At 39.9% G+C, this 26,441-nt stretch overlaps 1 protein-coding gene across 6 annotated transcripts in view; it reads left to right on the top strand.

Annotated features, from left to right (window-relative positions):
* Positions 1-26,441, top strand: part of tnikb (TRAF2 and NCK interacting kinase b) — a 50,460-nt gene that overhangs the window by 8,018 nt on the left and 16,001 nt on the right. For 4 of the 6 annotated variants that reach the window (XM_034108408.2, XM_071206953.1, XM_071206954.1 and 1 more), the window contains exons 2-17: positions 4,485-4,550; positions 12,096-12,152; positions 12,630-12,755; positions 12,978-13,088; positions 15,349-15,439; positions 15,715-15,845; positions 16,389-16,443; positions 16,900-16,978; positions 17,288-17,463; positions 17,554-17,620; positions 18,188-18,386; positions 18,832-18,948; positions 20,520-20,606; positions 21,755-21,949; positions 23,470-23,757; positions 25,354-25,518. In XM_034108408.2, the coding sequence (XP_033964299.1) occupies positions 4,485-4,550; positions 12,096-12,152; positions 12,630-12,755; positions 12,978-13,088; positions 15,349-15,439; positions 15,715-15,845; positions 16,389-16,443; positions 16,900-16,978; positions 17,288-17,463; positions 17,554-17,620; positions 18,188-18,386; positions 18,832-18,948; positions 20,520-20,606; positions 21,755-21,949; positions 23,470-23,757; positions 25,354-25,518 (2,010 nt within the window). The remainder of the gene's footprint in view (positions 1-4,484; positions 4,551-12,095; positions 12,153-12,629; positions 12,756-12,977; positions 13,089-15,348; positions 15,440-15,714; positions 15,846-16,388; positions 16,444-16,899; positions 16,979-17,287; positions 17,464-17,553; positions 17,621-18,187; positions 18,387-18,831; positions 18,949-20,519; positions 20,607-21,754; positions 21,950-23,469; positions 23,758-25,353; positions 25,519-26,441) is intronic. The other 2 variants (XM_071206955.1, XM_071206956.1) reach the window with 2 other exon arrangements.

The raw sequence follows: 26,441 nt of genomic DNA, 5'->3' as shown, positions 1-26,441 counted from the left end.
GCTCTAACAGGCATGTAAAGGTGTTTGTGTGCGTGCACAACACTTGTTTGTGTGTGCATGAGGTGCGGTCTTCCAGGATTAGATGTGCTTCTGTTTGACCTTGACTGAAGAGGAACGCTGCTTTTTAAGCTAATCCCCCTCAGGAGGCTTCACTGTAATAGACAAAAACACACACACACACACACACACACACACACACACACACACACACACACACACACACACACACACACACACACACACACACACACACACACACACACACACACACACACACACACACAGGAACGTTTAAAGATTAAGATCTGTTTTATTGAATTTAAATCAGCCTGAAGCTATGATTATTTACTGTGTGTTTGTATTTTACCTGGCTGTGTGTGTGTGTTTTATCTGCATGTGTGTGTTTGAATTCACCTTCTGGCTTTCATCTGGATTTTCCTTGGCTATTGTCTGTGGTCGTTGTCTGCATTTTACTGTTTGCAGATGTTAAAGGTGACATGTCATGCTTTTCCGGTTATTACCCGTCCCCTTGTGTGTTATGAAGGTTTTTATGCATGTAAACGGTGTTCAGAGTCAAAACCCTCAAAGTACACCCTGTAGCGAGTAAAACTCTAACACAGAGAAGAACTCCCCAAAACGCCTCGTTGGTGAAACGTCATCATCCATTTGATTCTTCCGGGTACATCAGGACGTCATGTTGTAACCGGAACAAAATGGACCAATCCGTGGAGCCGTTACGTTAAGTCCGCGGAGCCGTTACGTTAACCCCCCGCTGATTGGTCCAAATTGACCAATCCACTTGTTGTTTTTACTTCGGCTGAGACTGTGTGTGCTCAGGGTGAGTTTGGCTGTGTATCGCTAAACAAGGAAATCACACCTCCACGGAGCTCAGCGCGATTCACAACGTGAAACAATCGGACGTTGTGAATCACCCCGAGCACACACAAAGTCTCAGCCGAAGTAAAAACAATAAGTGTGGCTTGATATTGAGAAGGAAAAGGTTGATAAACGCTGTGAGAATGGGTCTGCAGAGAGAATTTTGCCGCGATCGCAACTGTCTGTTATCAGCAGCAGCCCGGAGGAGACATCAGCTGAGCTGCGTGTGTGTGTGAGGAAGTCTGTGGATTGGTCAATCGGAGCACACTGGGCTCACAGGGAGGGGGGCAAGAGCTCCAACGAGCCGTTTAGTGGAGAGAGTGAATACACGTAGTTTACAGAGATGCTGTATGCGAAACAATGTGAGTTTGGAAAATTGCACAGTATTTTTCTATTGTAATATCCCTCAACAATGGTATTATGATCAGTAGAAAGGACCATGACATGTGACCTTTAAAGATAGCTTTGGAACCAATGTGTGAATACTGCACATCAATACACACTGACCTCCATCCTATTTAAACTTTTTCATCGTTCTAACACTTGAGCATGACTCAAGGAGAAGATTGCCACCACTCTGTTAAATATAAATCTAGAAGGCCACTTTGGAGAGTTCAGACCTCAGCCAAGGCCATGAATCTGGAAGTGGAAAAAAAAATGCCGGAAAAAAAAGTGTATCCGCCTCAAAGTTTCATTGGTTCGTTATCAGCTCACACTACAATCTCCCACCAAGTTTCATAAATATAAGGCCAGTCATTTTTTCCGTAAACCTGGTAATTATTCAACTGAAATCTGATCTCAAAATCGTACCTATTTTGCTTAGCTAAACTGTTACGTTCCCTCCAAGTCTAGGGGTACCAAGGGGAGTAACAAAACACAAGGATGACCAAGCACGACAAAAAAGAGAGAAAACCGATCTCTGGAGTAACGAACAGGTCGTTTAATGAACAAGACAGGAACACAGGCTCACCAGCCAACTTGCACAGAATACTAAAGAATCGATATATCTAGGTAGGAGCACATCTCCTATCAATCGTCAAGACACAGTTTTGTACACAGGCAGCCAGAGGAGGAAAAAGGAGGCCTCACTGCGGTCTTCCTCTGGTCCTATATGGAGGCCCTGATTGGGAATTAGGAGCACCTGGGGAGAGGCTGCACCTGGGGACAATCAGGCTGCACCTGGGAAGTCAGAGGGAGAGAGAGAAAGACACACACACACCCACACAAACACTACGGCACGTACGGCAAAAAGTTGGTTTTAACAGTTTAAAATAAAGGAAGTTGGGCATAACTGAGAAATACTTGTTACTTGACTCCCCTGTAAAAACAGTGTTAACTAGTAAGACTTTGTGATGAGCTAGTATAAGCTGTAGCTTCATATTAACAGCATAGCTTCAGGGCTCTGTTCTTGGTCCCCTCCTCTTCTCTTTGTACACAAACTCGCTCGGATCTGTCATTAGCCCGCATGGTTTGTCATACCACTGCTACGCTGACGATACCCAATTAATTCTGTCCTTTCCCCGTTCAGAGACCCAGGTCGTCGCATGCATCTCTGCTTGTCTAGCTGACATCTCTCAGTGGATGTCTGCTCACCACCTCAAGCTCAACCTTGACAAGACTGAACTGCTTTTCCTTACGGGAAAAGATTGTCCCACTCTTGACCTGACTATCAACATCGGCACCTCTGTTGTTTCCCGACTCAGACTGCAAGGAATCTGGGCGTGATCCTAGATAACAACCTGTCCTTCACTGCAAACATCTCTGCAACAACCCGCTGCTGCAGATACACTCTTTACAACATCAGGAGGATACGTCCCCTCCTGACCCAGAAAGCGACACAACTTCTGGTCCAGGCTCTCGTCACCTCACGCCTAGACTACTGCAACTCCCTCCTGGCTGGTCTACCTGCATGTGCCATCCGACCTCTGCAGCTCATCCAGAATGCAGCGGCTCGTCTGGTCTTCAACCTTCCAAAATGTTCCCACACCATGCCGCTCCTCCGCTCACTTCACTGGCTTCCGGTAACTGCTAGAATCCACTTCAAGACAATGGCCCTTCCTACATCCAGGACATGGTTAAACCGTACACCCCAGCACGTGCACTCCGCTCTGCATCAGCCAAACGGCTCGCTGCACCCGCACTGCGAGAGGGACCCAAGTTCCCTTCAGCAAAAACATGTGGGTTTGCTATCCTGGCTTCAAAATGGTGGAATGAGCTCCCCATTGAAATCAGGACAGCAGAAAACGTACACATCTTCCGGTGCAGACTGAAAACTCATCTCTTTCGACTCCACTTCGAGCGATAGAATTACTAACAAAGAATTACTAACAAAGCACTTATATACTAATAAAGGACTGGCTTATCTAAAGCCAGTTGAGTAGCACTTGAAATGTTTTTGGCTCTATGAAACCTGATGTACTTTATGATTCTGCTTTCTTCAAGTTTGTATCTTCTTGGTCGAATGCACTTATTGTAAGTCGCTTTGGATAAAAGCGTCAGCTAAATGTAATGTAATAATTGCAGGCACTTTGTGAAATTGTATATATTTTATACAAGGTAGAGGTTGCCTAAGCCAGGGGTTCCCAAACTTTGCCATGCCAAGGACCCCCATAGCATTATCCTCTGGCGGGGACCCCCCTGTTGCAATTTTTTTTTAAATGAACAACTGCCTCCCGATGGAGCATGCAGTGTGTTACCACTACATTTGGGGCCTTCTGCCTGATCAAAGCTGTCACTCCGCTTTCTTTGCCTGTCATAGCCCCACTTCCCCATCTGAACACACACCCACACAACGAGACCAGTCAAGTCCGTTTGAGATGATGTACTCATCTAAAACTTGGAAAATGTCTCTTCATGTGGTCCTACCTTCCAGTGCTTTGCAAAATAATATTTCCTCAACAAAGTTGTCTTCTGAAATAAATCTGATGTATGGAAGCAATTCTGCGACATTTGCTACATCCATGCTCTCATCCAGCTGCAGAGCGAAACATTCACTATCTCTCACTTGCTCCAAAAGCTGAGCAGATTTTCACTCGCAGTAGCGGCAGCTCGATTCTGATTGGCTTGTAGGGCGGTAGTGAGATTCAAAAACAAAAAATATGAAAAGATTGGCATCAAGGGACACATAGATTTTCTAGATATGCAGTTATTAATAACATTAAAAAAATCAAACTTAAAAAAAAAAAAAAACCTGTTTCCCTCAAACTTTGAGTCGGGGCCCCCACTTTGAAAAACACTGGCGCTAAGCCATTCTTTTTTTGTGTGTGTGGTTGTCCAAAAGATGAATAATAAGCTGCACAAATGTACATTTTGTCTGGATGATGGATTTCCTCCCTGTGGCAGTTTGATTTTGAGTTTTGTTTGATTTTGTTGTAGGACAAATCGGCATTCAAAAAATATTTCTCAGATATTATATTTTTCTCTGAGGGACTCGAGATTACTTATTGAGGAAATAATGACAGTGTGATGATACAGGGAAAGGCTTTTCACAGGGTAATATCACAGGTATGCAGTGAGTGTGTGAGAAGGTCAAATTCCTCACGCACACATTCCTAAATCCATCCTGTGTTCAGTTTCTCCTGACTAACTTAGTCTTGTTTTTTTTTCAGGATCCAGCTGGTATCTTTGAGCTGGTGGAGCTGGTTGGAAATGGCACCTATGGGCAAGTCTACAAGGTAAGACTTTAAAATATAAACGGCAACCTGTGTGTAAAGCTTCTTTCTATGGAAAATGTACAACACAAGCTACAGTTTACACACAAAATATGTAATTTTATGCTACAATGAATAAAGCAGTTTTAGGTGAAAAAAACATTGTTTCTCCCAGCCGCTCGGCTACCGCTAACGTTAGCGCTTCGTGTAGCAGCTAAAGGCTAACATTAGCATAGCCTTTTTCTTTATTCTGCAGATAAAACCTCTGAGCTTTTGATACAAATCCTCCTTTTGTATTCTCCACCTGTGAATGCTTTCTAACATCGAGCAATGCACTCTCAATGTCTGCAGCCTGTTTTGTTTTTTTAGCAATGCAGTGGCCCATTTTAAACACTGAGTGTTTAAAATGTGCTATGCTTTCTAGTTTTCCATTGTTAGTTTACTTTTGGACACAATATCACAGCAACATACACATATAAAATGCATTCTCCACCTACAACAAACCCAAGACTTGTTTGTGTGGGGTTTAAGTGTATAAAATCAAGAATTAATTCAAAATTAATGGATATTTCATGAATAGTATTATTTGTCGCCACTTCATTCTCTTCTCCTTCTCCTATGACTCCAACATGAGCTCCTATGACTCCAACATGAGCTCAAAGAAATGTAATTTCTGTCTAAAACTGAAGTTACTACTGACTTTCTCCTTTGTCGGGCAGCAGAAGAAGCCCACGCAGACTGTAACAACACTGTGTGTGTGTGTGTGTGTGTGTGTGTGTGTGTGTGTGTGTGTGTGTACTTTGAAAGCAATTAACATCACACATGTCTGCTGATACACTAGGACAGGGGTGCCCACACTTTTTTGGCTGGTGAGCTACTTTTGAAATGACCAGCTAACCGAGGTCTACCAACCAAAAATAAAATCCCAAATGGCAAGAGTTGCTGCATAACACGTTTTATTTATACATGGGATAACTACAATAGGGCTGCAACAAACGAATTTCATAATCGATTAATCTATCAATTAATGAAACGATTAATCGACTATTCGGACTATTACTGTATGCCTTGCACAATTTCTCAAACGCTCTTATTTAGCCATCAACTTTTAGATTCAGCTTGAGGTTGTTTTAGGCATGTGGAAACTAACAATAAAGATGAATACTTGATTCAAAAATACATATATTATTAAATTAACTTAACAAATTGTGAACAAAATTAACATCGCTTTTTATTTAAATAAAATAAATAATATATATTTCACATAAAAAGAAACAACAATGTTTTAACAAATCGTATTAAATAATCTGATGACAGAACTGTAAACAGAATAGCTGAAACTTTAACAAAATAAAGAGTAACTCTGTTACCTCTAATCATTAACCCATGTTTGTATCATTGAGTTAACTCTGTGTGTTGCTGCTAGCATATAACACCTGACGTGGAAACGTTCCTCGTGGATGGGGCTACAGAGCTACTAGAAAGACAGTCGAACCCGGTGCATTCCTCCGTCTGAATGTGGTGCGCTTTTGCTAAATGTTTAGACAAATTGCTCCGCCCTTACATGCTAAACACTCTTGGCAAGGAGCATTGTCCACCTCAAGACAGGTAACATTTAACCACACCTTGGAGCGCTTCTCTCCGCAATCCCCGCTGTGTGTTGCTGCATGTAGCAGCCGCGTGTGTGTAAACTGCCCCGCCCCCTCGCACACAGACAGGGGAGAGAGACATCTCGTCTGGATTGGAAAGATCGAAAATACACCGACCATAGACGCATTTGTTTGTCTTTTTGCATGTTAGAAACGAGTTGGCGACACTAAGACTGCGAGATAATGTTTGTGTAGCAATAAATAATACATGACCTTTCTCAACTCGCTACTCGGAGGGAAGTCGCTGTCATATGCTTTGTGAACACTCCGATAATGCCTCTCCACGTTACCTTTCTTTGGCAGAGCGACACTTGCTTTACAAATAAGGCAAATAACCTTTGAATGTGACATCACAACAAAATATTCTTCCTCCCATTCAGGGTGGAAGTGGTATGTCTTTAGCTTCTTGCTCGGTCCCGCACTCATTTTGTTGTTTGTCTGCTGGATGTTCAGTATTGATCTGCTGTCTCAACAAGGGGAAATGATTGATAGAACAAAATGTGGTTCGATCCCAGAGCATGGTGGGTAAATTAAGACCTAAAATAATAATAACACACAGACTGATATAAATATCACTTCATAAGAAACAGCCCCTTATTTTGCTGCAGGAGTGGCAGATCAATATGTATCAATAAGTACACTTTACAGCTTCAATACATTTAACATTTCTGTAACAGAGAATGTGCGTTCTGCTCTGCAGCAGTTAACATTTGTCTGGAGAAAACAACACCCATCATAATCCCCCTACCTACTGTATGACACTATCTCCAGACAAAAACACACATGCACCAGGAAGAATGAGAGGAATGCAATGTGAAATGGGCCAGAACGTTACCTGGTAACACAAAATATAAAACAAACAACCAGTGGAAAGGAGAGACACTGTAGGATTTGCAATGGGGGGGAACAGGTGCTCAAATTTATAATATATAAATAATATATACATCTACATTCAGTAGGGGTGTATAATAGTGATATACTTAAGTTTTGCGTTATTGTGTTGAATTTTAACCCATAATTATATCTGTGTGGTTCACTGTGTGTTTACGTTTTTTAACTAATTAATGACTGTTTTTAAATGCCTTTGTCTTAATGTCTTTCATTTTTGTAAAGCACCTTGAATTGCCTTGTGTTGAAAGGTGCTATATAAATAAACTTGCCTTGCCTTGCCTAAATGTGTTAACCTTAGGAATCTTGCAACACATTTTAATTCCTCCAGTCTTTAGTGTAAGACTGTCAGTTCTGTAAGAACATTACATCATGAAAAATACATTTTAGTGCAGTACATTTTAACGCCGCTGTTATCCAGACATAATTTCAGCTGGAAACCTGTCATCTTTTTTTATCACAATTATTTCATTTGACCTCATGTCTCTCATTTCTTCCTGGATTGTGAATTAGTGTTTACAAAGAGGAGTTTATCCAATTTGTTCTATTGATTGAATCATCACGAGAATGCTATAGTAAGTTTGAGGTAAAAAGTAAAAACACCATATATTATGTACAGTAAAACTAATTAAACTGTGTCTTTGGTTCAGTCAGTGCAAGATGCATAATGCAATTAAAATGTTTGTTAAAATGGCCACCATTTTTTGACATTGTGTGGTGGTAATGAAATAATTTATGCTTCTGTATGCTGGAATAATGTAGTCATTTTTAGGTTTATTTAGCATATTTATCTAGTTTTTATCTGTTAAACTCTAAATGTGTTCCTGTGCTGGAGGCATTTAGGCGTTGTTTTTATAAAGTGTAGATCAGGTTTCACTGCTGGCAGATGTTCTGAGTCAGAGCCTTTTGTTTACTTAGGTCCAATTTGACTTCATCATTACTTTTCCTACCAAACCTGATTTCATTCTTCAAATGAAGTTAGATTTTTAACACAAAACTGCACGATATTTATCGTAAATAGTTTATCCAATTTTCTTTTACGCCAGTTGTGTGTTCATGGTTTTCCGTATACATCAACAATTACCAATAAAAGTACATAATCTCTAAAGGCATAAACAGAGTGTGAATAAGATGATTGTCTTTTTTGATTTATGAAAAAAAGTATATCAACTGAATGCAATAATGTAATCACACAAAGTTTGGACTTCGGACAAATGTAACATTTATTAAGGCTACACTTTTTACTAAAACGTTTTTAGTCTGGCTCAATTCTCTGTTGCTTTATCATACAATTGCCTATTTCAAATATAAGTTGTATAGAAATAACGTGTGAAACTGTTATTTTGTGCGTTTTTTCCACAATTTTCACACTGGTATTTTACACAATATATTTGGAAGTTGCTTCCGCCTCAATGATATATCAAAGAAATTACCCAGTTTTCTATAATTCTTGATACAACTTTGACACATTTGGAATTTGTGAATTTTTCCATTCATCCCAAGTATATGCTTTAATATTTCTAAAAATGTTTAGATGTTATACTCACTACTAAATATGTTGCAGGTTGCAATCCCATCTTTAAGATATAGTGAATAACTGACTTAGCTTAGCTTGTATTTTTTTTCTCCAAGTCTCATCTAAACTCATGCAACTTTTGCAGATCTAAACACTTTTTTATTAAAAAGCTTAGTATTTTTCAATTTTAAGTGACTTTCTTGCCAATTTAAAAAATACATTTAACGTTGATGCTTATTTTGCGTCATTTTTCAACAAGGATAATTGTCCATCAATAACAAAGTCTAACTTCTTTTGTAAGATTGTACATAGATATTCCCAAAAATGCACATTTGACACATTTTACAAATATGCTGCAATATGCATTATTCTATTTGATATATAAAATAACTGACCATGGTTTATATTAACTTAAAACAAACAGTATGTTTCTTCTGTTTCGGTCCTAATGTGTAGAGCAGGGATGGGCAAATGGCGGCCCGCGGGCCGCATGCGGCCCCCACCTCCTCTTTTTGCGGCCCTAAGATTAATTTATAAACAACGTAATTAATAAAAAAAAATGTAAAAAAAATATTATTATTTTTTTAACTTGTAGTACTGATACCGTCCACTAGACTCCTAGTTACGTCGCGAGCTGCGTAGATGATTTCAAATACCGCGAAATAATCTGTGACGCATTTGTGTGTATTGTGTATTGCTCACAAGAAACACCGGCTGTTGTTATGCCTGCTGTGACGTTAAGTTGCCTCTTGTAATTATGCCATTACAAGCTTAAAAGTTGTTTTTATCATCTGAATTTGGCGAAACAAGTTTAATATTCTTAAAACCAAGACTTTGTTTATTTGAAATCAGATGAAAACAAACTGTCACGGACCCTGCCATGTTATCTATGATTACTACGCTTTTCATTCATAATTTCAGCGGGAGGGAGGGGGAGTGGTGCTGAGAAACAGCAGTCTGACAGGTGTCTGTGTTGACATTCCCCTTATTGTGGAATAAGGGGAATGCAGAGACTGGCTACAAGTGTTTTAGGTTCAAGTTAGACAACTAATGTCTGGGTTAGTGTTCATAACTTCATGTGTATGTCATCTAATGGTTAATCTCAATACACACACATTTTCCGTGCTTTCCAATAGTTTAAAATAGTTGTATTCCACTGTTTAATAACCTGTTCAATACAAACATGCCACTTGTAAAAATGAAATAATATTTCTGTGAACTGATATTTGTTTTGTGAGCTTATTAGAGGATGTTCCCATTTTTTAGGTTCTGTTCCCTTTGATTGTAAAATGTCAATGAAGATGTCAGACTTAGTATATTTGTTAATAATTACATACAACACATGGAATTTGTGTGTGAGTGTTCCAAGTGAATCTGCGGCCCCCTGGTGGCCAGTACATCAATGATGTGGCCCCCACCACCATCAAAGTTGCCCATCCCTGGTGTAGAGGCTTGTGTTCAGGTGAAGAATGCAAGGCTTGTCTGAACGGGACCTGGGGAGTGTTTTTACGCCTCGGGCCGCCTCCTAAGGAATACTCTGTTGTTTTCTTTCTCCTGCCCTCCTCATCCTAGCCTAACAAGAAGTATTCAGATCATTTACTTAAGTTATAGTACTACTTCACTGTAAAAATACTCTAGTACAGGGAAAGTCCTGCATTGCAATTTTTTCTCAAGTAATTCGAAAATTATAGTTTTATTAAACATAAAAGTACCCAATGCAGAAAAATCTAAACAAATCGGAAAAAAACTGAAATTATTCAAAATAAATTGGAAAATGAGTTCAGTTTTTATAGATTTCGATAAATGATCTCTATCTGATAGTTAATGAATTGTCAAAGCTGTTATTGTGTTGGCTAATTACATTTATAATAAAAAAATATATTTTACAAACTTTTGTTTTTCTGCAAAAGTCTTATTTTGGAAATTAACTAAATCTCTGAGTGAGTAGTGAATAAACTGAACTGGGATTATAAGGCAGTGATCAAATCCTTTACTAAAAGAGTAAAATGTGCGCTTAATACCTCAGTAAATGTTCTTATATCACCTGCCACCTCCCTCTGTTCTCGCTCTGTCACTATCTTTATCTCCCCCTCCCTCCCTCTCTCGCTGTGTGTGTTTCTGTGTGTGTGTGATTCTGGTTTTAATACTCTACCATCATCTTTCACACACCGGGGTGCGTGTCACCTTTGGGAGATTGTTTGTCCGGCCGTCGGTGTCGCAGGAAGAGAGATATAAAAACAAAGAGCCGTATCTCCTCCGCTCATCCCTGCTGTTTTATGGGATCCTCTTTTATTGCTTCGTGGCGGTGCATCGCTGTCCTTTTTCCTGCAGGAACAGAAACACTTAACCTCAGGTCCAAGAAAGCAGCGTTACTGAGTTATCTGGACTGAGAATCCCCCCAAATCTGCAGCATTGTGGAAAGACTTGGCCCTGTTTGTATCTAGATATATCAATAAGCTTAGGAAAGAGTAAATAGGTATATTCTATAGCTTGCTTTAGTAATGGCACAAGGTTTAAACACAAGATACATTTCCAGTTTTCTACATTGTTGCTAGCTTTGACTGGTGCTTTATTTATTATGTCATCTTGTTGCATCCTCTTCTTCCCCAAAATTGTCCCTATGAACATATCCTAATAATCGCAGAATAGTAGTTAATGGAAAAAAGGCATACATTTGCATTTTCTTTTCTATTTTCTCTGGAAATTCAAATGTGCGATGCATTTGAAAGGAAAAATGGTTATAGAAATGAGCCATAATTAATGTTTTTGTGCTTCGTGTCATCAATTTTGTCATTCTACATATTTTACTGGTGTAAGAGTATAACGGCAGATTAACAGACACCTGATGGGAGCTTTGGATCAACAGTCCCCTCACAATTATCCTCTTCCAGCAAACTGCTGCTGCTGCAACATGACTGACAAAGAGAGAGAGGGGGAAGAGAGAGAGAGGGAGAAGAGAGAGGGGGAAGAGAGAAGGAGTAATTGATATAAAACTGGAAAACACAAAGATGAGAGACAGACAGAAAGATGTAAAAAAGAGACTTTCCGTACTCTGAGTCGGCTTCAGCCTGTCAGAAACATTCAGTGTCTGATGTAACACTGAGAAACCTGTTTGTGAGTGACCCAGAGTGTGAAATATCATGGCTTCTAATCCTAACACACTTGCACAAAAACGCACAGTGGCACCACTTTGCTTCTTCCAACCCCCCTCACTAACAACCTGCCAGCCCTGTTGCTAGGTTACAATAATGAGTGTGTGTGTGATGGGGTGTCGGTGAGGTGGATACATTTCCACTTTCTTGCTTTAACAGCTGTGATAGTGACTGTAGTTTGGAGGAGGAGAAGTTAGACTCTGTGCAGAGGTTTCAGATATTTTATATTTCTCAAGTGAAATGTGCGATGTTTCAGTCTAAAAATCGTTCAAGTTGAACATTCTGCAAAAGTAAAACATAAATATAATCACTTTTATTTTATCAGCATATTTCTGACTATGCTCTTTTTCTTTGTGTCTTTCAGGGTCGTCATGTCAAAACAGGTCAGCTTGCTGCCATAAAAGTCATGGACGTCACAGGAGTAAGTAACACACACACACACACACACACACACACACACACACACACACACACACACACACACACACACACACACACACACACACATGCAAACACACACACACACAAACTTGTATTATATCCGTACATGCCCACACGTGCTTTGGCATTTTGTCCTCACTTAACTCTCCTTGAGGGTCTCCCTTTTTTCCAGGTTTCTAATATTATCAATTCAGTTACACATAATTTGTATAAGCATTGTGTGTGTGTGTGTGTGTGTGTGTGTGTGTGTGTGTGTGTGTGTGTGTGTGTGTGTGTGTGTGTGTGTGTGTGTGTGTGTGTGTGTGTGTGTGTGTGTGTGTGTGTGTGTGTGTGTGTGTGTGTGTGTGTGTGTGTGTGTGTGTGTGTGTGTGTGTGTGTGTGTGTGTGTGTGTGTGTGTGTGTGTGTGTGTGGGTGGGTGTGGTGTGTGTGTGTGTGTGTGGTGTGTGTGTGTGTTAGGATGAGGAGGAGGAGATTAAAGCGGAGATCAACATGTTAAAGAAGTACAGCCACCACAGGAACATCGCCACCTACTATGGAGCGTTCGTCAAGAAAAACCCTCCAGGGATGGATGACCAGCTTTGGGTACGTAGGTGCATGTGTCTGACAATTAAAAATAGCAATAAAAAACACAATTTTTCACTTGTTAGTAAACTACTGTAAATAAAAAAGAAATATTGATGAATAGATCAATCTTACACAAAAACAGGACAAAATGTTTAAAAAGATGACAACAAAGAGGCTTTTGTTTTGAAATCTGCAGAAACTATTATAATAATCTGCTAATTAACATTGTTGTTTTTGTAGCTTGTGATGGAGTTCTGTGGCGCTGGTTCAATTACGGATTTGATCAAAAACACCAAAGGGAACTCTTTGAAGGAAGAGTGGATTGCCTACGTCTGCAGAGAGATCCTCAGGGTGAGAACTGACATTTAAAATTATTTTTTTGTTGCTGTTATCTTAAAGTGGACCTATCATGCTATATTTGAAAAATATATCGTAGGGCCATACCTATATAAAACATGTCTCTGAAGTTTTTTTTTCAAAATACCAAACAGATCATGCATTTTAGCCATGCCTCATTTCGCTCAATTTGCTCTTTTCCAGCCCTGTTTTTGCAAGGGCTGATTCTGTGGCAAATTAGCTGCAGCTGACCACGCCCCTGCAGGAGAGGGGAGCGTGCTCTGAGATCAGCTGCTGGGCTCTCAGAAGAAAAGAGAGGCTCCGTCCTCCGTGTATTATTCTTATATTATTATTAGGGCTGTCAAGTTAACGCGTTAATAACGCGTTAACGCAAAAAAAACTCGCTAACGCCACTAATTATTTTAACGCGATTAACGCATGTGTCTTTTTTTCCTCGGCCGCCCCGTAGTTCAGAGCGCATCGAGTTTAAAAATACCATCTACAAGCTGATGCTGACAGCCCCGCTCCTGCTGCCCGCTTGCGGCAGACCACACTTCCACGCTCACCGGCAGGCACCGACTGGCCATCGGGAAGACCGGGAGGGTGTGTGTATGTGTGGCCCGAGCGAGAGAGAGACCTTACGTGTATTGTTGTTGTTAGCATCTGGTGCTAGCTAGCTGCGCTAACGGATATAAGGAGCTGTTTAAATGAAAACAGAGGAGCGACATTTTGCCGACAACTGCGCCGAGCACTTGACTTTATGCAGGAAGCCAGACAGTGGGACATTGTACGAGAAGTCAGCACACTCAGCACGGATAGTGCGCGTAACATGATTGCAGCTTCCAGGCAGCTCCCGTTGAGTTGCACATAGCTCCAACGAACACACACACACACACACACACACACACACACACACACACACACACACACACACACACACACACACACACACACACACACACACACACACACACACACACACTTACTTTGTATTGTATTATTGAATGAGAGAGTTTCCAGGTTGAATTGAGGCGAATATTTGTAATGTTCAGAGGTTGTTGTGTTTAATATTCATGAGAATATTTGTCATTGTTCAAATGATAATAAACATTAGCATAAAGCATATTTGTCCACTCATATGTTGATAAGAGTATTAAAAACTTGAAAAATATTCCTCTAAGGTGCATTTAGAACAGATCAAAAATGTGCGATTAATTTGCGATTAATTGCGATTAACTATGGACAATCATGCGATTAATCGCGATTAAATATTTTAATCGACTGACAGCCCTAATTATTATATAGATTCGTTATTCGTTTATTTTAAAGCTCAATAAATAACAAAGAAGACCTTTGACCGGCAGTTTTCTAATTTTGTTTGGAAGATTTAAACTTTAAACATGTTGACCGTCGAAAAAAAATCTAACTGAAACTCTGCCGCACGGTCCCCTCGTTCCTTGGAAGAGGCGGATAGGTGGGTGTTTTTCATCTGCTGGTGGACTACCGGACAGAATTACAGCAGCAGGAGCAAACGCTTGCCTTGGGGAGGGAGAAAAAGAGCCAGAGCGTCCACAGTGGAGAATGAACAGAAGGGCAACCATGGCAACCATGCGCTGGAAGTCTTCTTCGCTGCTTTTGTGGCAGACTACAGCGCCACTTACAGGCCTGACATATGTACTACAGCGTCTCCAGCGCTTTCGAAGCGGTCTCTCATTCCCCTGATAGGTGGAGAGTTGCCCATATAGGCGGAGCACCCCTTTTCTGACGTCAGAAAAATCTGTATCAGCTCCGTTGCAGCCCCGTTTTTAGAGATTTGGGTATGGAGGAAAAGCGAGAGGGTTGTGTTTTCTGACACTTGGTGAGTTCCCTGACACACTGGGGACACATATTCATGTATAAAAGACGTACAAAATTGCATTTTGCATGATAGGTCCCCTTTAAGAAGTAAATGTTTAGTGGATCTATTTTGGTTGGGAAATATTAAAATATTTTCTTTTGGTGAAAAAGAATTACAAAGAGCCCAAGATGCCCAACATCTTACCTTGCAACAATCGATGAAATAAAATAACTAGTGAACTTTAACTTCTATTTTGTTATAGAGACATTTGATTTTTATTGTTTTTAAATTAGATTAATCTGCTTCATAACTTGAATATGGCTACTTTCTTTAGCTCAAATTTAAAGAACATGAAGCACACAGTACGGTCAAACATGATGATTAAACTCTGTGTTCTTCTGATACAAGGAATTTATTAATTTGTGTTTCTGTCTCCAGGGTCTGACCCACCTCCACCAGCACAAGGTCATCCACAGAGATATCAAAGGACAGAATGTGCTACTGACAGAAAACGCAGAGGTTAAACTAGGTGAGAAGAGACACACCTACATACATACATACATACATACATACATACATACCTACCTACCTACCTAAACACACACACACACACACACACACACACACACACACACACACACACACACACACACACACACACACACACACACACACACACACACACACACACACACACACACACACACACACACACACACACACACACACACACACACACAGTTTGTGGTTCAAAAAAGGCACTTTAGCAATTCACACTGTTTCTGTGTGTCTGTGTGTTTGTAGTGGACTTTGGTGTAAGTGCTCAGCTGGATCGCACGGTGGGTCGGAGGAACACATTTATTGGAACGCCATACTGGATGGCGCCTGAGGTCATTGCCTGTGACGAGAACCCTGAGGCCACATATGACTTCAAGGTAAAATTGATTTGTTTCACGTTTACCACCTATAACATTAAAGTGATGTCCACGTAAACAAATCAGATTTTGTATATGTAGAATCTTTTGGATGTAATTAAAAAAAAAATGTATGGTTGGTGGAACTATTTTGGTGCCAAACAATTGAAATCATAAGGGAACCCAGGATTGTTCCCTTCCGTGTTGTGCTTATATTTTAAGGGAATGGCTTTTCTAGTTAAAATTGAAGGACCATTATTTGTTTTTTATTATTTTATCTTTTATTTATTTCATTCTGAAACGGAGCAACTGTAATAAAGACCAACCCCCCCCGAGTTAACAAATATTCTGATCCTGTCAATTAAAAACGGATAATATTAACAATAATATAATGTAATGTCATCAGTAAGATCCACACTAGCAGTGGTAGGTGGAGGATTTCTGTGTCTGTATTTGTATCACTTAACAGGAACACTGACCAGTGGATTTAAATGATGATGTATGAAGTGGGTAACAGGTTTTTAGGATGTGAAAGTTTTTAGTTTTCTCTCTCTCTCTCTGCAGAGTGATCTGTGGTCTCTCGGTATCACAGCTATAGAGATGGCGGAGGGAGCACCGCGTAAGTGTGAAACTCACCAAACTATTACCACAGAGCACACTGTGTCCTGTTGTTAAAAGTCTAAATCTACCTCTTTTTTTATCCTCTTCTTCCTCTCATTTCTTGTTCTTTTGTTTCCTGTTGTTTCCTGTCTTCTTTTCTCATCTCCTCATTTTTGTTTCCTTTGTTACCTTTTTTCTTCATGTCTTTTCTTTTTCCGTTTCCATTCATTTTATCCTTCCCTTTCCTCTCTTCTTGCCTAATTTGTATCTGTTCTTATGTCCTTTCCTGTCTTTCCTTTCCCTTTCCTCCTTTCATTTTCTCTTACCCTATTTTGTCTCCTATGCTGTCACTCTTCTCTGCTTTCCATCCTCCTGTCTCATCCCGTCTCCTGTCCTTTTGTCCTAATTCTTCCCCTTCATTTTCTTTCATTTTCTCGTCCTTTTTTTTTTTACTGACTCTTCTTCTCTTCCTCAGCTCTGTGCGACATGCATCCAATGAGAGCGCTCTTCCTCATCCCCCGAAATCCTGCCCCCAGACTCAAGTCTAAGAAGTGGTGAGTCACTAAAACACACACACACACACACACACACACACACACACACACACACACACACACACACACACACACACACACACACACACACACACACACACACACACACACACACACACACACACACACACACACACACACACATTGCACCTTCTATCAGTTGATTGAAAAACACATTTGATTTAATTGCCTGTACAAGTAAAATTACCTGCTAATCAAACATTTTATTCCATCCATGTATATGCTGTTAATTAATAATAATAATTAAAAAAAATGATTTGATATTTGATATAATCTCTGTGTGTTCAGGTCGAAGAAGTTCCAGTCCTTTATCGACAGCTGCCTGATAAAGAGCCACAGTCAGAGGCCAAGCACGGAGCAGCTGCTCAAACACCCGTTCATCCGAGAGCTGCCCAACGAGAGGCAGGTCCGCATCCAGCTGAAGGACCACATCGACCGCACCAAGAAGAGGAGGGGGGAGAGAGGTGAGGAGGCTGCACTCACCCCACTGTCTCACCCTCACTGCTGCTGCAGGACACGAGCATGCTAACCTGAACTGTGTGTTTTTCCTGCAGATGAGACAGAGTACGAGTACAGTGGGAGTGAAGAGGAGGATGAAGAGAGGGACGTCGGAGAGCCTAGGTACTAACATTAAGTAACACTACTCCTCAAAGTACTATTCATACCTCTTGTTCTACTACTATCAAGTTCTTTGGGTATGGGCTTTTTCTAATGAGGACAGAGAACAGAGAATATTTCATGCCATATAAAAAAAATTATTTCCGTGTTTAAAACTCAAATTAAAAATAAAACATAAATATTTTCAGAAATGATTAGTTATTACATTTAAAATCATTGCCAATTATTTATTAAAGAAATTATGAACATATGTTTAAATACATTATTAAATGCATTATTTTAAATATACTGATACTGAGAAAATCAATTTAACTAAACTGGTGGATTACATAACCCAAATATAAACAATATAAATATAACTTAAAACACTGTGGCACTGCGTAAAAAATGCCATATGAACCAATTAGCGCTGTCAAATATCACATACAAGCTAAATGCTCACCTACATAAGTCTAACTTGATCTTGTTTTTAAAATTATATAAATAAATAAAAAAAATGCTGAAATATTTGATTTGATTTTTAATAAAACTTTGCATTCAAATGTAATGGAACACTCCCTTCTCCTGCAGTTCCATCATCAACATCCCTGGCGAGTCCACACTGCGGCGGGACTTCCTGCGCCTGCAGCTCGCCAACAAGGAGCGCTCGGAGCTGATCCGGCGGCAGCAGCTGGAGCAGCAGCAGAACGAGGAGCACAAGCGTCAACTATTGGCCGAAAGGCAGAAACGCATCGAGGAGCAGAAGGAGCAGAGGCGGCGGCTGGAGGAGGTAACGTCCATTGGTGCTCTCCGTAGAAGAGATCCAACTTCCTATATATCTTTTGCAATAAAAGTCTTGTAGTGGTTTGAGATGAGAGAATCAGAAGACAATAATATTTATGTCTAACTGTTATATGAAACCAACATTACTTGGAGAGACACAACTTGAATGCCTCATAATAGTACAGTTCTACTGTACATAGTAACCTGCATGAGCATATATTATTGGTTTATGGTGACAACTCCATAATGTGCAAAAAAGGCCTCATTGCTCAAGGCAGAGGATGTTTTCACCATTGAAAAACATCTCAGTTTGATTATTAAATGACTCGTTTCCATGCAAAACCTCCACACCTGTGATGTTAGCACCTCAGTATATCCAAATGCCAGAGAAACACACCTGATATGCTCACAAAAACACAGACACACACTCACACACTCTTCTCCACCTGCAGCAACAGCGTAGGGAGCGGGACATGAGGAAGCAGCAGGAGCGTGAGCAGAGGAGGAGGTACGAGGAGATGGAGCAGCTCCGGAGAGAGGAGGAGAGGAGGCACTCAGAGAGAGAACAGGTGGGGACACAAACACACACACACACACACACACACACACACACACACACACACACACACACAGACCACACACACACATACACAGAGGTTACATCACAGGTGTCATCCGGAGAGGCGGGGCTTCTCAACTCTACTTCTCACTTTTACTTCAAATTCTTCTTTCTTTTCCTTTTTTTGTTTATACTTTTGTTTGTTTTTTAAAATAGAACAAGTGAGGACTGGGACAATACAGTCAAACCAGTGAATAAGAAAATACAAATAAAAAGACAGATACAGTGCTCAATGTATATAAAAGATGTCCAACAATAAAAATAAGACATTGTTAAGATCCTAGACGTTTATAGCAATCCTTTTTTTCCCAATATTTATTCCCCTTCTCCTTTTGGATTCGGAGAGTAACGTTATTTTATCCATTGAGTGGAGAAAGCTGATTAGGTTAACTATAAGAGCAATGGAGGCAGAGTTCCTCTTTTGTAAACATTCGTTTTTTTACTTTCATTAATAATAACCCGAAAAAGTTATTTATCTCTTTTATTGAGACCTTAAGGGAATTTTCCAAGGTACAATAAGGTCAAAGATAATCAGATTTAAGGGGTTCAATCTATGAGAATAAATGTCTCACTCCTTTCTAAATACTCTGGTTATTAAGAAGAAAAACCTTAGACCGGTGGTAACTTAATGTCTTTTGTACAAAACTTCCACTGTGTGATAACCTTAGTGTTTGCTTGGTTTTTGGTCTGTGTTACAAGCAGTCATTTATCCATTTATCAGTAGCTCATCGTCCATTAATAACTGTGTCAATGAGTTAAAACGCTGCATGTAGTGCCTTTTTCAAACCATCAAATTAACAAAGCAAACATTTAAAAACATATTTATATTAAATTATTACCATTACACAGATATATTCCATATGGTTAATATCTATAACTTCTCAGTCGATCAATATTTCTTTTAGTTTTGAAAACTATTGCCATTTATTGATTACCAAAACAAAATACCGTTTTGGGTAGAGTCAAGTTTTCTCAATCAATTTGAAAACGTATAGATCAACATTCGATCTTATAATTAAAGAGAACGAAATGGAGGAAGATTTCAAATGTTACAGTAAAAGAGGGGAAGCTTTTTTAAAGACTGCATGACTAATAATGAACTTCTCCTGCAGTACAACGCTCCCTTTACGCTCTACCTTTTCAGGCATAGTTTTCAGGATTTCATGCTGATCTTTAACCGTACGCATGTCTCTGCTCCACTAATTACACCCCCTGCTGCTTCTCTCTTTATCCCTAAATCCCTACTTTCACACCTACTCAATAAATCTACTTTCCTCCTCTTTCTTCTTCTTCTTCTTCTTCTTCTTCTTCTTCTTCTTCTTCTTCTTCTTCTTCTTCTTCTTCTTCTTCTTCTTCTTCTTCTTCTTCTTCTTCTTCTTCTTCTTCTTCTTCTTCTTCTTCTCCTCCTGTTTCCTTCTCTGCTGATGTCACTGGTTGCCTGGGCTCCGATTTGCTTCCTGTCTGCCCTGGTGCTCTCTGATTGGCTGCGTTACTCTCTGCTCACGGCTGCTGATTGGTTAGGAGTATATCCGTAGGCAGCTGGAGGAAGAACAGAGGCAGCTGGAGATCCTGCAGCAGCAGCTCCTGCAAGAGCAGGCCTTACTGCTGGTAACACACACACACACACACACACACACACACACACACACACACACACACACACACACACACACACACACACACACACACACACACACACACACACACACACACACAGCTGGGGACTTTTAAGCAGGACACAAACACTTTTTTTAAAATCACATTTTTGCAATACTGTTAACACACATAATGAAACATGTAAAAAACTAAAATAGTTGATATAGGTATCTGGACTTAGAAGAAGTGGTGAGTGCCGGCTCCATGTTTGTTATTTACACACAAAAACTCTAAAAGGCAGATACTCGATGAATACTGAGATGAGACAGAATCAAATGTCAACTCCAGAAAAAAAGTTAACAAACATCAAATCAATAAAAACACACAGCGGAGGGAGTGTTTGTCGATTGCTGGCTTTTGTGAAATGACACTTTATTCAGCTTCATTCTTCACGATGATGTTTGCATCCTTTTTCCATTACGGAAAACAAGACAGCAGGGACAGTGTGCCGTTAGTCAGCAGTGTAATAACAACTCAGAGCCTTTATGGCAGTCATTTTTATTACATACCCAGTCATTTTTATTGGTCTGCTATAAATTAAATGGAGCCTTCTGTCATACCACAGTCTAAACCGTTTTGTTTCAGAATGTTTCCCGCAGTAATGGATTTTGCCATGGCTTTATCAATTATTTAATATTTAAAGGTAGTTACGTTTCTGCACCACTGAACAAATGATTGAAGTTGTGACAGTTGCTCCATTTTAGAATGAATGATAATAAATACAAATGAAAATAAAAGTAAGAATTTACAATAAAAAGATACAATTAAATAATGATCAAACATGGACGTTAAAGTAAAAATGTCCAATTAATGATGAAATAAAATGAAGCATAAAAATCATTTAAATAAATATAAGAAGTTAAAGTAAAAACGTGCACAAGACTTTAGTCACTCTGATGTAATGATACATGAGACGGTGTCCTGATATCTTTGGACTAGATACTGTAATATTAACCTTTAAGGGAAATGTGAAAGACATTCTAACTAATGTTTCTCAGGCAGTATTTAAGACGTAGTGTTTTATTTAAGACTTCTGAATTTGAGAATCCAGAAACCCCCCTTTAACCTCATCACTCTCCTCTCCTGTGTTTGCTTTGCAGGAGTACAAGAGGAAGCAGATCGAGGAGCAGCGTCAGGCGGAGCGCCTGCAGAGGCAGCTGCAGCAGGAGCGAGCGTACCTGGTGTCTCTGCAGCAGCAGCAGGAACCCCCCCGGCCCCCCCAGGACAAGAAGCAGCTATACCACTACAAAGACCAGGCCCCCGGCACCAACGACAAGCCGGCCTGGGCTACGGAGGTAAAATGCATGGCCCACACTCTCTGCAGTTATTTTACACTCTGGAAGCTTTACAGTCCTCAAAACGAGAAGTTCTAGAATAAGGAGTCATCTTTCTTGATCCCCATGTAATCAGAATCAGTTTTACACATACATCAATTTACAATATATAGAGTTTTAAAGATATTGTGTACATTCTAATCTGAATATACAAGGAAATATTCATAGTCGATTCATCAGAATCTTAACATTTTTTTGATGTCCACCATGTTCTTTAAACGTGTAATAAAAATACTTATAAATATCGAAGTTTATTAGAAGAATCCCAAATGAGTAGTCAATATTGTAAGCAATATTCTTTTTGTTCAAAGAGTGAGACTGCATGTTGACAAATGTATAAAATAACCCTTTCATCTCTTGAAGGCTGACATCTAAATGTGTGTGCAGAGACACTCAGGTGAACCTTTGCAAACATAAGACAGTTTGCGTGTAGGAACAAATGCACCCATTACACAATAGACAATAAATTAAAAATACACGTAAGTGCAAACAGCTCAGCCCCAATGACAAAGTCTGTGGTAAAACATTCATTAACACTATACACACCATGATGATTGCTGGAGGCCTGCGGAGCTCCCTGCAGGTTAACACCGTTTGTTGATGTCTTCTCGTTTGAGTTTTATTTCCTCAAGGTTTCATTCCTGCAGAGGATCTCTTCTGTGGCGATCCTTGAAATGAACTCTTTCTGACTTAAATGTTTTAGGTGCAACAATGGGACAATCATTTCTGTGCTGTGCTGCTTTTCCCACTGTTTTTGTGATGTGAATGCAGAGTCTCATTCCCAAAACAATGTTCATTATTAACGAGTGAGGCTACAGGCCTTTGACCATCAATAGCTATACATCTGTGAATGGCATCATCCTCACATGAAGCGCAGAAAATATAAAAGTAGCATTTTATGGGAATTTTGGAATGAAGCTCTCATTTGTTACATATATACAAATCCTCTTGCAGCTACTTTCTAATTGGCTACTTTATACAAAACATTTCTTATTTGGCTGTAAATTCGTTTTGACTTTCAAGCCATCTAGATGGTTATGTTCCACTAAGAGAAAAATGCTGCTGTATGTTTTTATACAGTAGCAATATATATATATTTCAAGTTGCAATCTTTATTGAGCCATAAATTAAAGACACTTCTTGGGAAATGTACTTCCACTGTGCACTGGAAGCAATATATTTTCCACATTAAAGTCAAAACAATTTCTAACGATTTTAAAGATGACGTTCAAAATGTAATACATCGGTTAAAACACTGGCCAGGTTTTTAACATTTAACTTTAGTTTTAACTTCAAAGATGTAATTATATTTGTCACCTGACCTTTATTAAATTAATTAAAGTGTAATAATGATGTGCAGGTTTTAAATTAAGACATGCTGTCATCTGATATGAACCTCCAGTATGGCTGCCAGAGGGCGTGATGCACACCTGAGTCCACGCTGTGTTTCATTTGTCCTTTGCACCCACCTTGCCCTCCAGGTGATGCGTCGAGCTCAGAGCAACTCCCCTCGCATCCCCCCCAAGAAGTACCACTCCTTCAGGGAGACGCGGAACGTCGACATGAACGACCTCCTCCGCCTCCCCGGTTTCAAACCCCGCCGCCGCAGACCCCCCTCCTACCCCGCTCACAACAGTCCTTCTAGGGGGAACATGCACATGCCTCAGATCCGAGTCACCTGCATCCCAGTGCCGGGGGCTCTGGGGCAGAGCCCCCGCGGCAGCCCCGACCGGGGCCCAGAGTCCAGGGGCCGCAGCCCCGGGCGCAGGGTCAGTGGGAGGAAGAGCATACTTTATCTTCTCCTCTTTAATCCTGCACACTCTCCAGGCTGACTCACTAATCTAACCCCGCCCCCCGCTGCTGGAATAATTTCCTCTTTAATCACATTTTCATTTCTCTTACCAGGTGGATTCACATGTATTAACTCTGGGCTGGCTGCAGAAGTTATAACGAGGACTTTTTTAATTTCACACCCCTTCCTCTCACTGTTTCTCACAGGGATCTTGTGATTAATTTCCTCTTTGGCTGGTGCTTCTTAAATTATAACTCACACCTCTTGCATAATAGTACTGAATCATATTACACTTTTTGAAAGTTGTGTAAGAATCTAGATACAACTTTATTTGAACCACTTTCAAATATGTTTACACCCAGGAATCCATAAACTAATTTGCTGACACTTGCTTTACTTCTTCTCTTTTAATGAAGTGTCATGTTGCCTCCTTCACACTGTAACGTTTAATCTACTTTCTAAAAACTCACTCTACATTTTACAGGTTACTGACACCCTAACCCTGTACCGTTGGATGTTTTCTAACTTTTATTAATGGAATGTTTTAAAGTTGATGGCTGCTGTTTTGTTGCATGTTCTGGTGTGGTAGGATACTATATCGAAATACAAAAGCTCAAACTAACAGCTTAATCTAAATGTTTTTGTCATGACCCTGATTCTCTTCAATTCAATGTTTTAGGAGTCTTTTGCATGTTTTTATAAATCCAATGTTCAGATTTCTGGTCCGGAAATGATTGCAATGAAGCACATATTTAATAAAAAATATATAATCTTTAAAATAATTCTAAAAATAGTCCATAATAAGTTGGTCCATAAAAAAAAAAGAAAACCAAACTTGTTTCGGCGTGAAAGTGGCGTGTAACCTCTTAGTTTGATGAAAGTATCCCTATTACATGAGGAAATGAAATGTTGAATAATGGCCGTTCAGGGCTTCCTTAGATCTATTCTGGTTTTTATATCCCTATAAATCAAAGTCCCCTCCCCAGAGTATGCGCACACATTTAGGCCTGCCCTCTGGTTAACTGATGTAGGGCAGCTAAATCAGTCTTTCTCCCTCAGGACACACACACACACACACACACACACACACACACACACACACACACACACACACACACACACACACCACACATACACACACCAGGATTTCCCTCTAAGGTCCAGACACAATTTTCCCCTTTAAAAACAGATGACCAGCATTCAGAAAAAAAACTTCTCACTCACACTAGAGAATTATAATATATTATTATAAAGATTTCATTTCATTTTGTTTCATTTTTCACTGCTGCTAGAAAAATGATGATGGTAACAGATAATTTTGTATCAGTAGATCCTTTCATTTCTAATATGAAAAGTGTGTGGCAGTAAATTGAATGAATACAAATATTATTTAAAAAATCTTGGAACAGAGCAGAACAAAATAATGTATAGTTAAAATCTTAGGAAAACCAAATGTTATTTTCAAATAAGTTATTTTGTTTATTGAGTTATAAAGCGTGAGTTTAACCATGTACACACACCTCACTGCATGCTGTGAGTGACTGTGGTGTGTGTGTGTGTGTTTGTGTGTTAGGTGGAGGAGCATTATAAGATGAACAGACAGACTTCTCCTGCATTGCAGCATAAGGTCGCTAACCGGATCTCTGACCCATCACTGCCCCCCCGCTCCGAGTCCTTCAGCAGTGGAGGCATCCAGCAGGCCCGCACCCCCCCAATGCACCGCTCCGTAGAACCACAGGTGTGTGTGCATCTACACCTTTGTGTGTGTGTGTGTGTGTGTGTGTGTGTGTGTGTGTGTGTGTGTGTGTGTGTGTGTGTGTGTGTGTGTGTGTGTGTGTGTGTGTGTGTGTGTGTGTGTGTGTGTGTGTGTGTGTGTGTGTGTGTGTGTGTGTGTGTGTGTGTGTGTGACACTAACCTACATCCCACATCCCTCAGGGTGCCATCACTCTTAGAGTCAGGAGTGTGAGTTTTTAGATTGTGACCATAAAACGTATTGATTGCTTCCGGTTAGGTGTGAGTTGCACTTTAATGCAAACACGTTGTGATGAGGAAACACCTGAGTCTACATTTTTTTTAACTCAACCAGAGAGTGTCTGCTGTGGTGATTCAAAGCGCCGCAGCTCTACTTTATGCAGATGATGCAGCCCGGTTTTGATAGTAAAGCTTGTGAGATAAAAGAAGTAGGAATGTCCAGTTTGGATTTGTCAAATAAAATATTGTACTCTATTGCGCAGGGTTTGAAATGTTGGGCCTCTGGGAAGAGTTGTGGAAACTCTTTTTTTCAACTGTTTTAGCTTTTCTCTAGACTTTACTAGCAGAAATAATGGGAAAACAATGCAAGTATATATATATATATATAGAAGCACATATTATACCCACTAACAACTACATTTATGATTAAAAGCAATGGTTCACAGGTAGATCCTAGGATACTTGGATTTGAAAGTAATCATCATTGCCTAATAAGAAATACTTTTCTGGTGATTTTCTTCACAGTTGAGTAGCATTAAAGCTAAAGGCAGCTTTTTTCTAACTCCAGAAGTAATCCAGACACATACATATCTTGGACCTAAACTGTGACTTCTAGTTGGCATCTAGATGTTTTTTTCTCCAGCTGGAGGTCAGAAGCTTGCGTTTTAAAGAGTTGTTAGATGAAAAGTT

The sequence above is a fragment of the Pseudochaenichthys georgianus genome, chromosome 20, assembly GCF_902827115.2.
Source record: "Pseudochaenichthys georgianus chromosome 20, fPseGeo1.2, whole genome shotgun sequence".
NCBI classification, from domain to species: Eukaryota; Metazoa; Chordata; class Actinopteri; order Perciformes; family Channichthyidae; genus Pseudochaenichthys; species Pseudochaenichthys georgianus.
The sequence above is the reverse complement of the archived record's forward strand: the minus strand, read 5'-3'. Positions and strand labels throughout refer to the sequence as shown.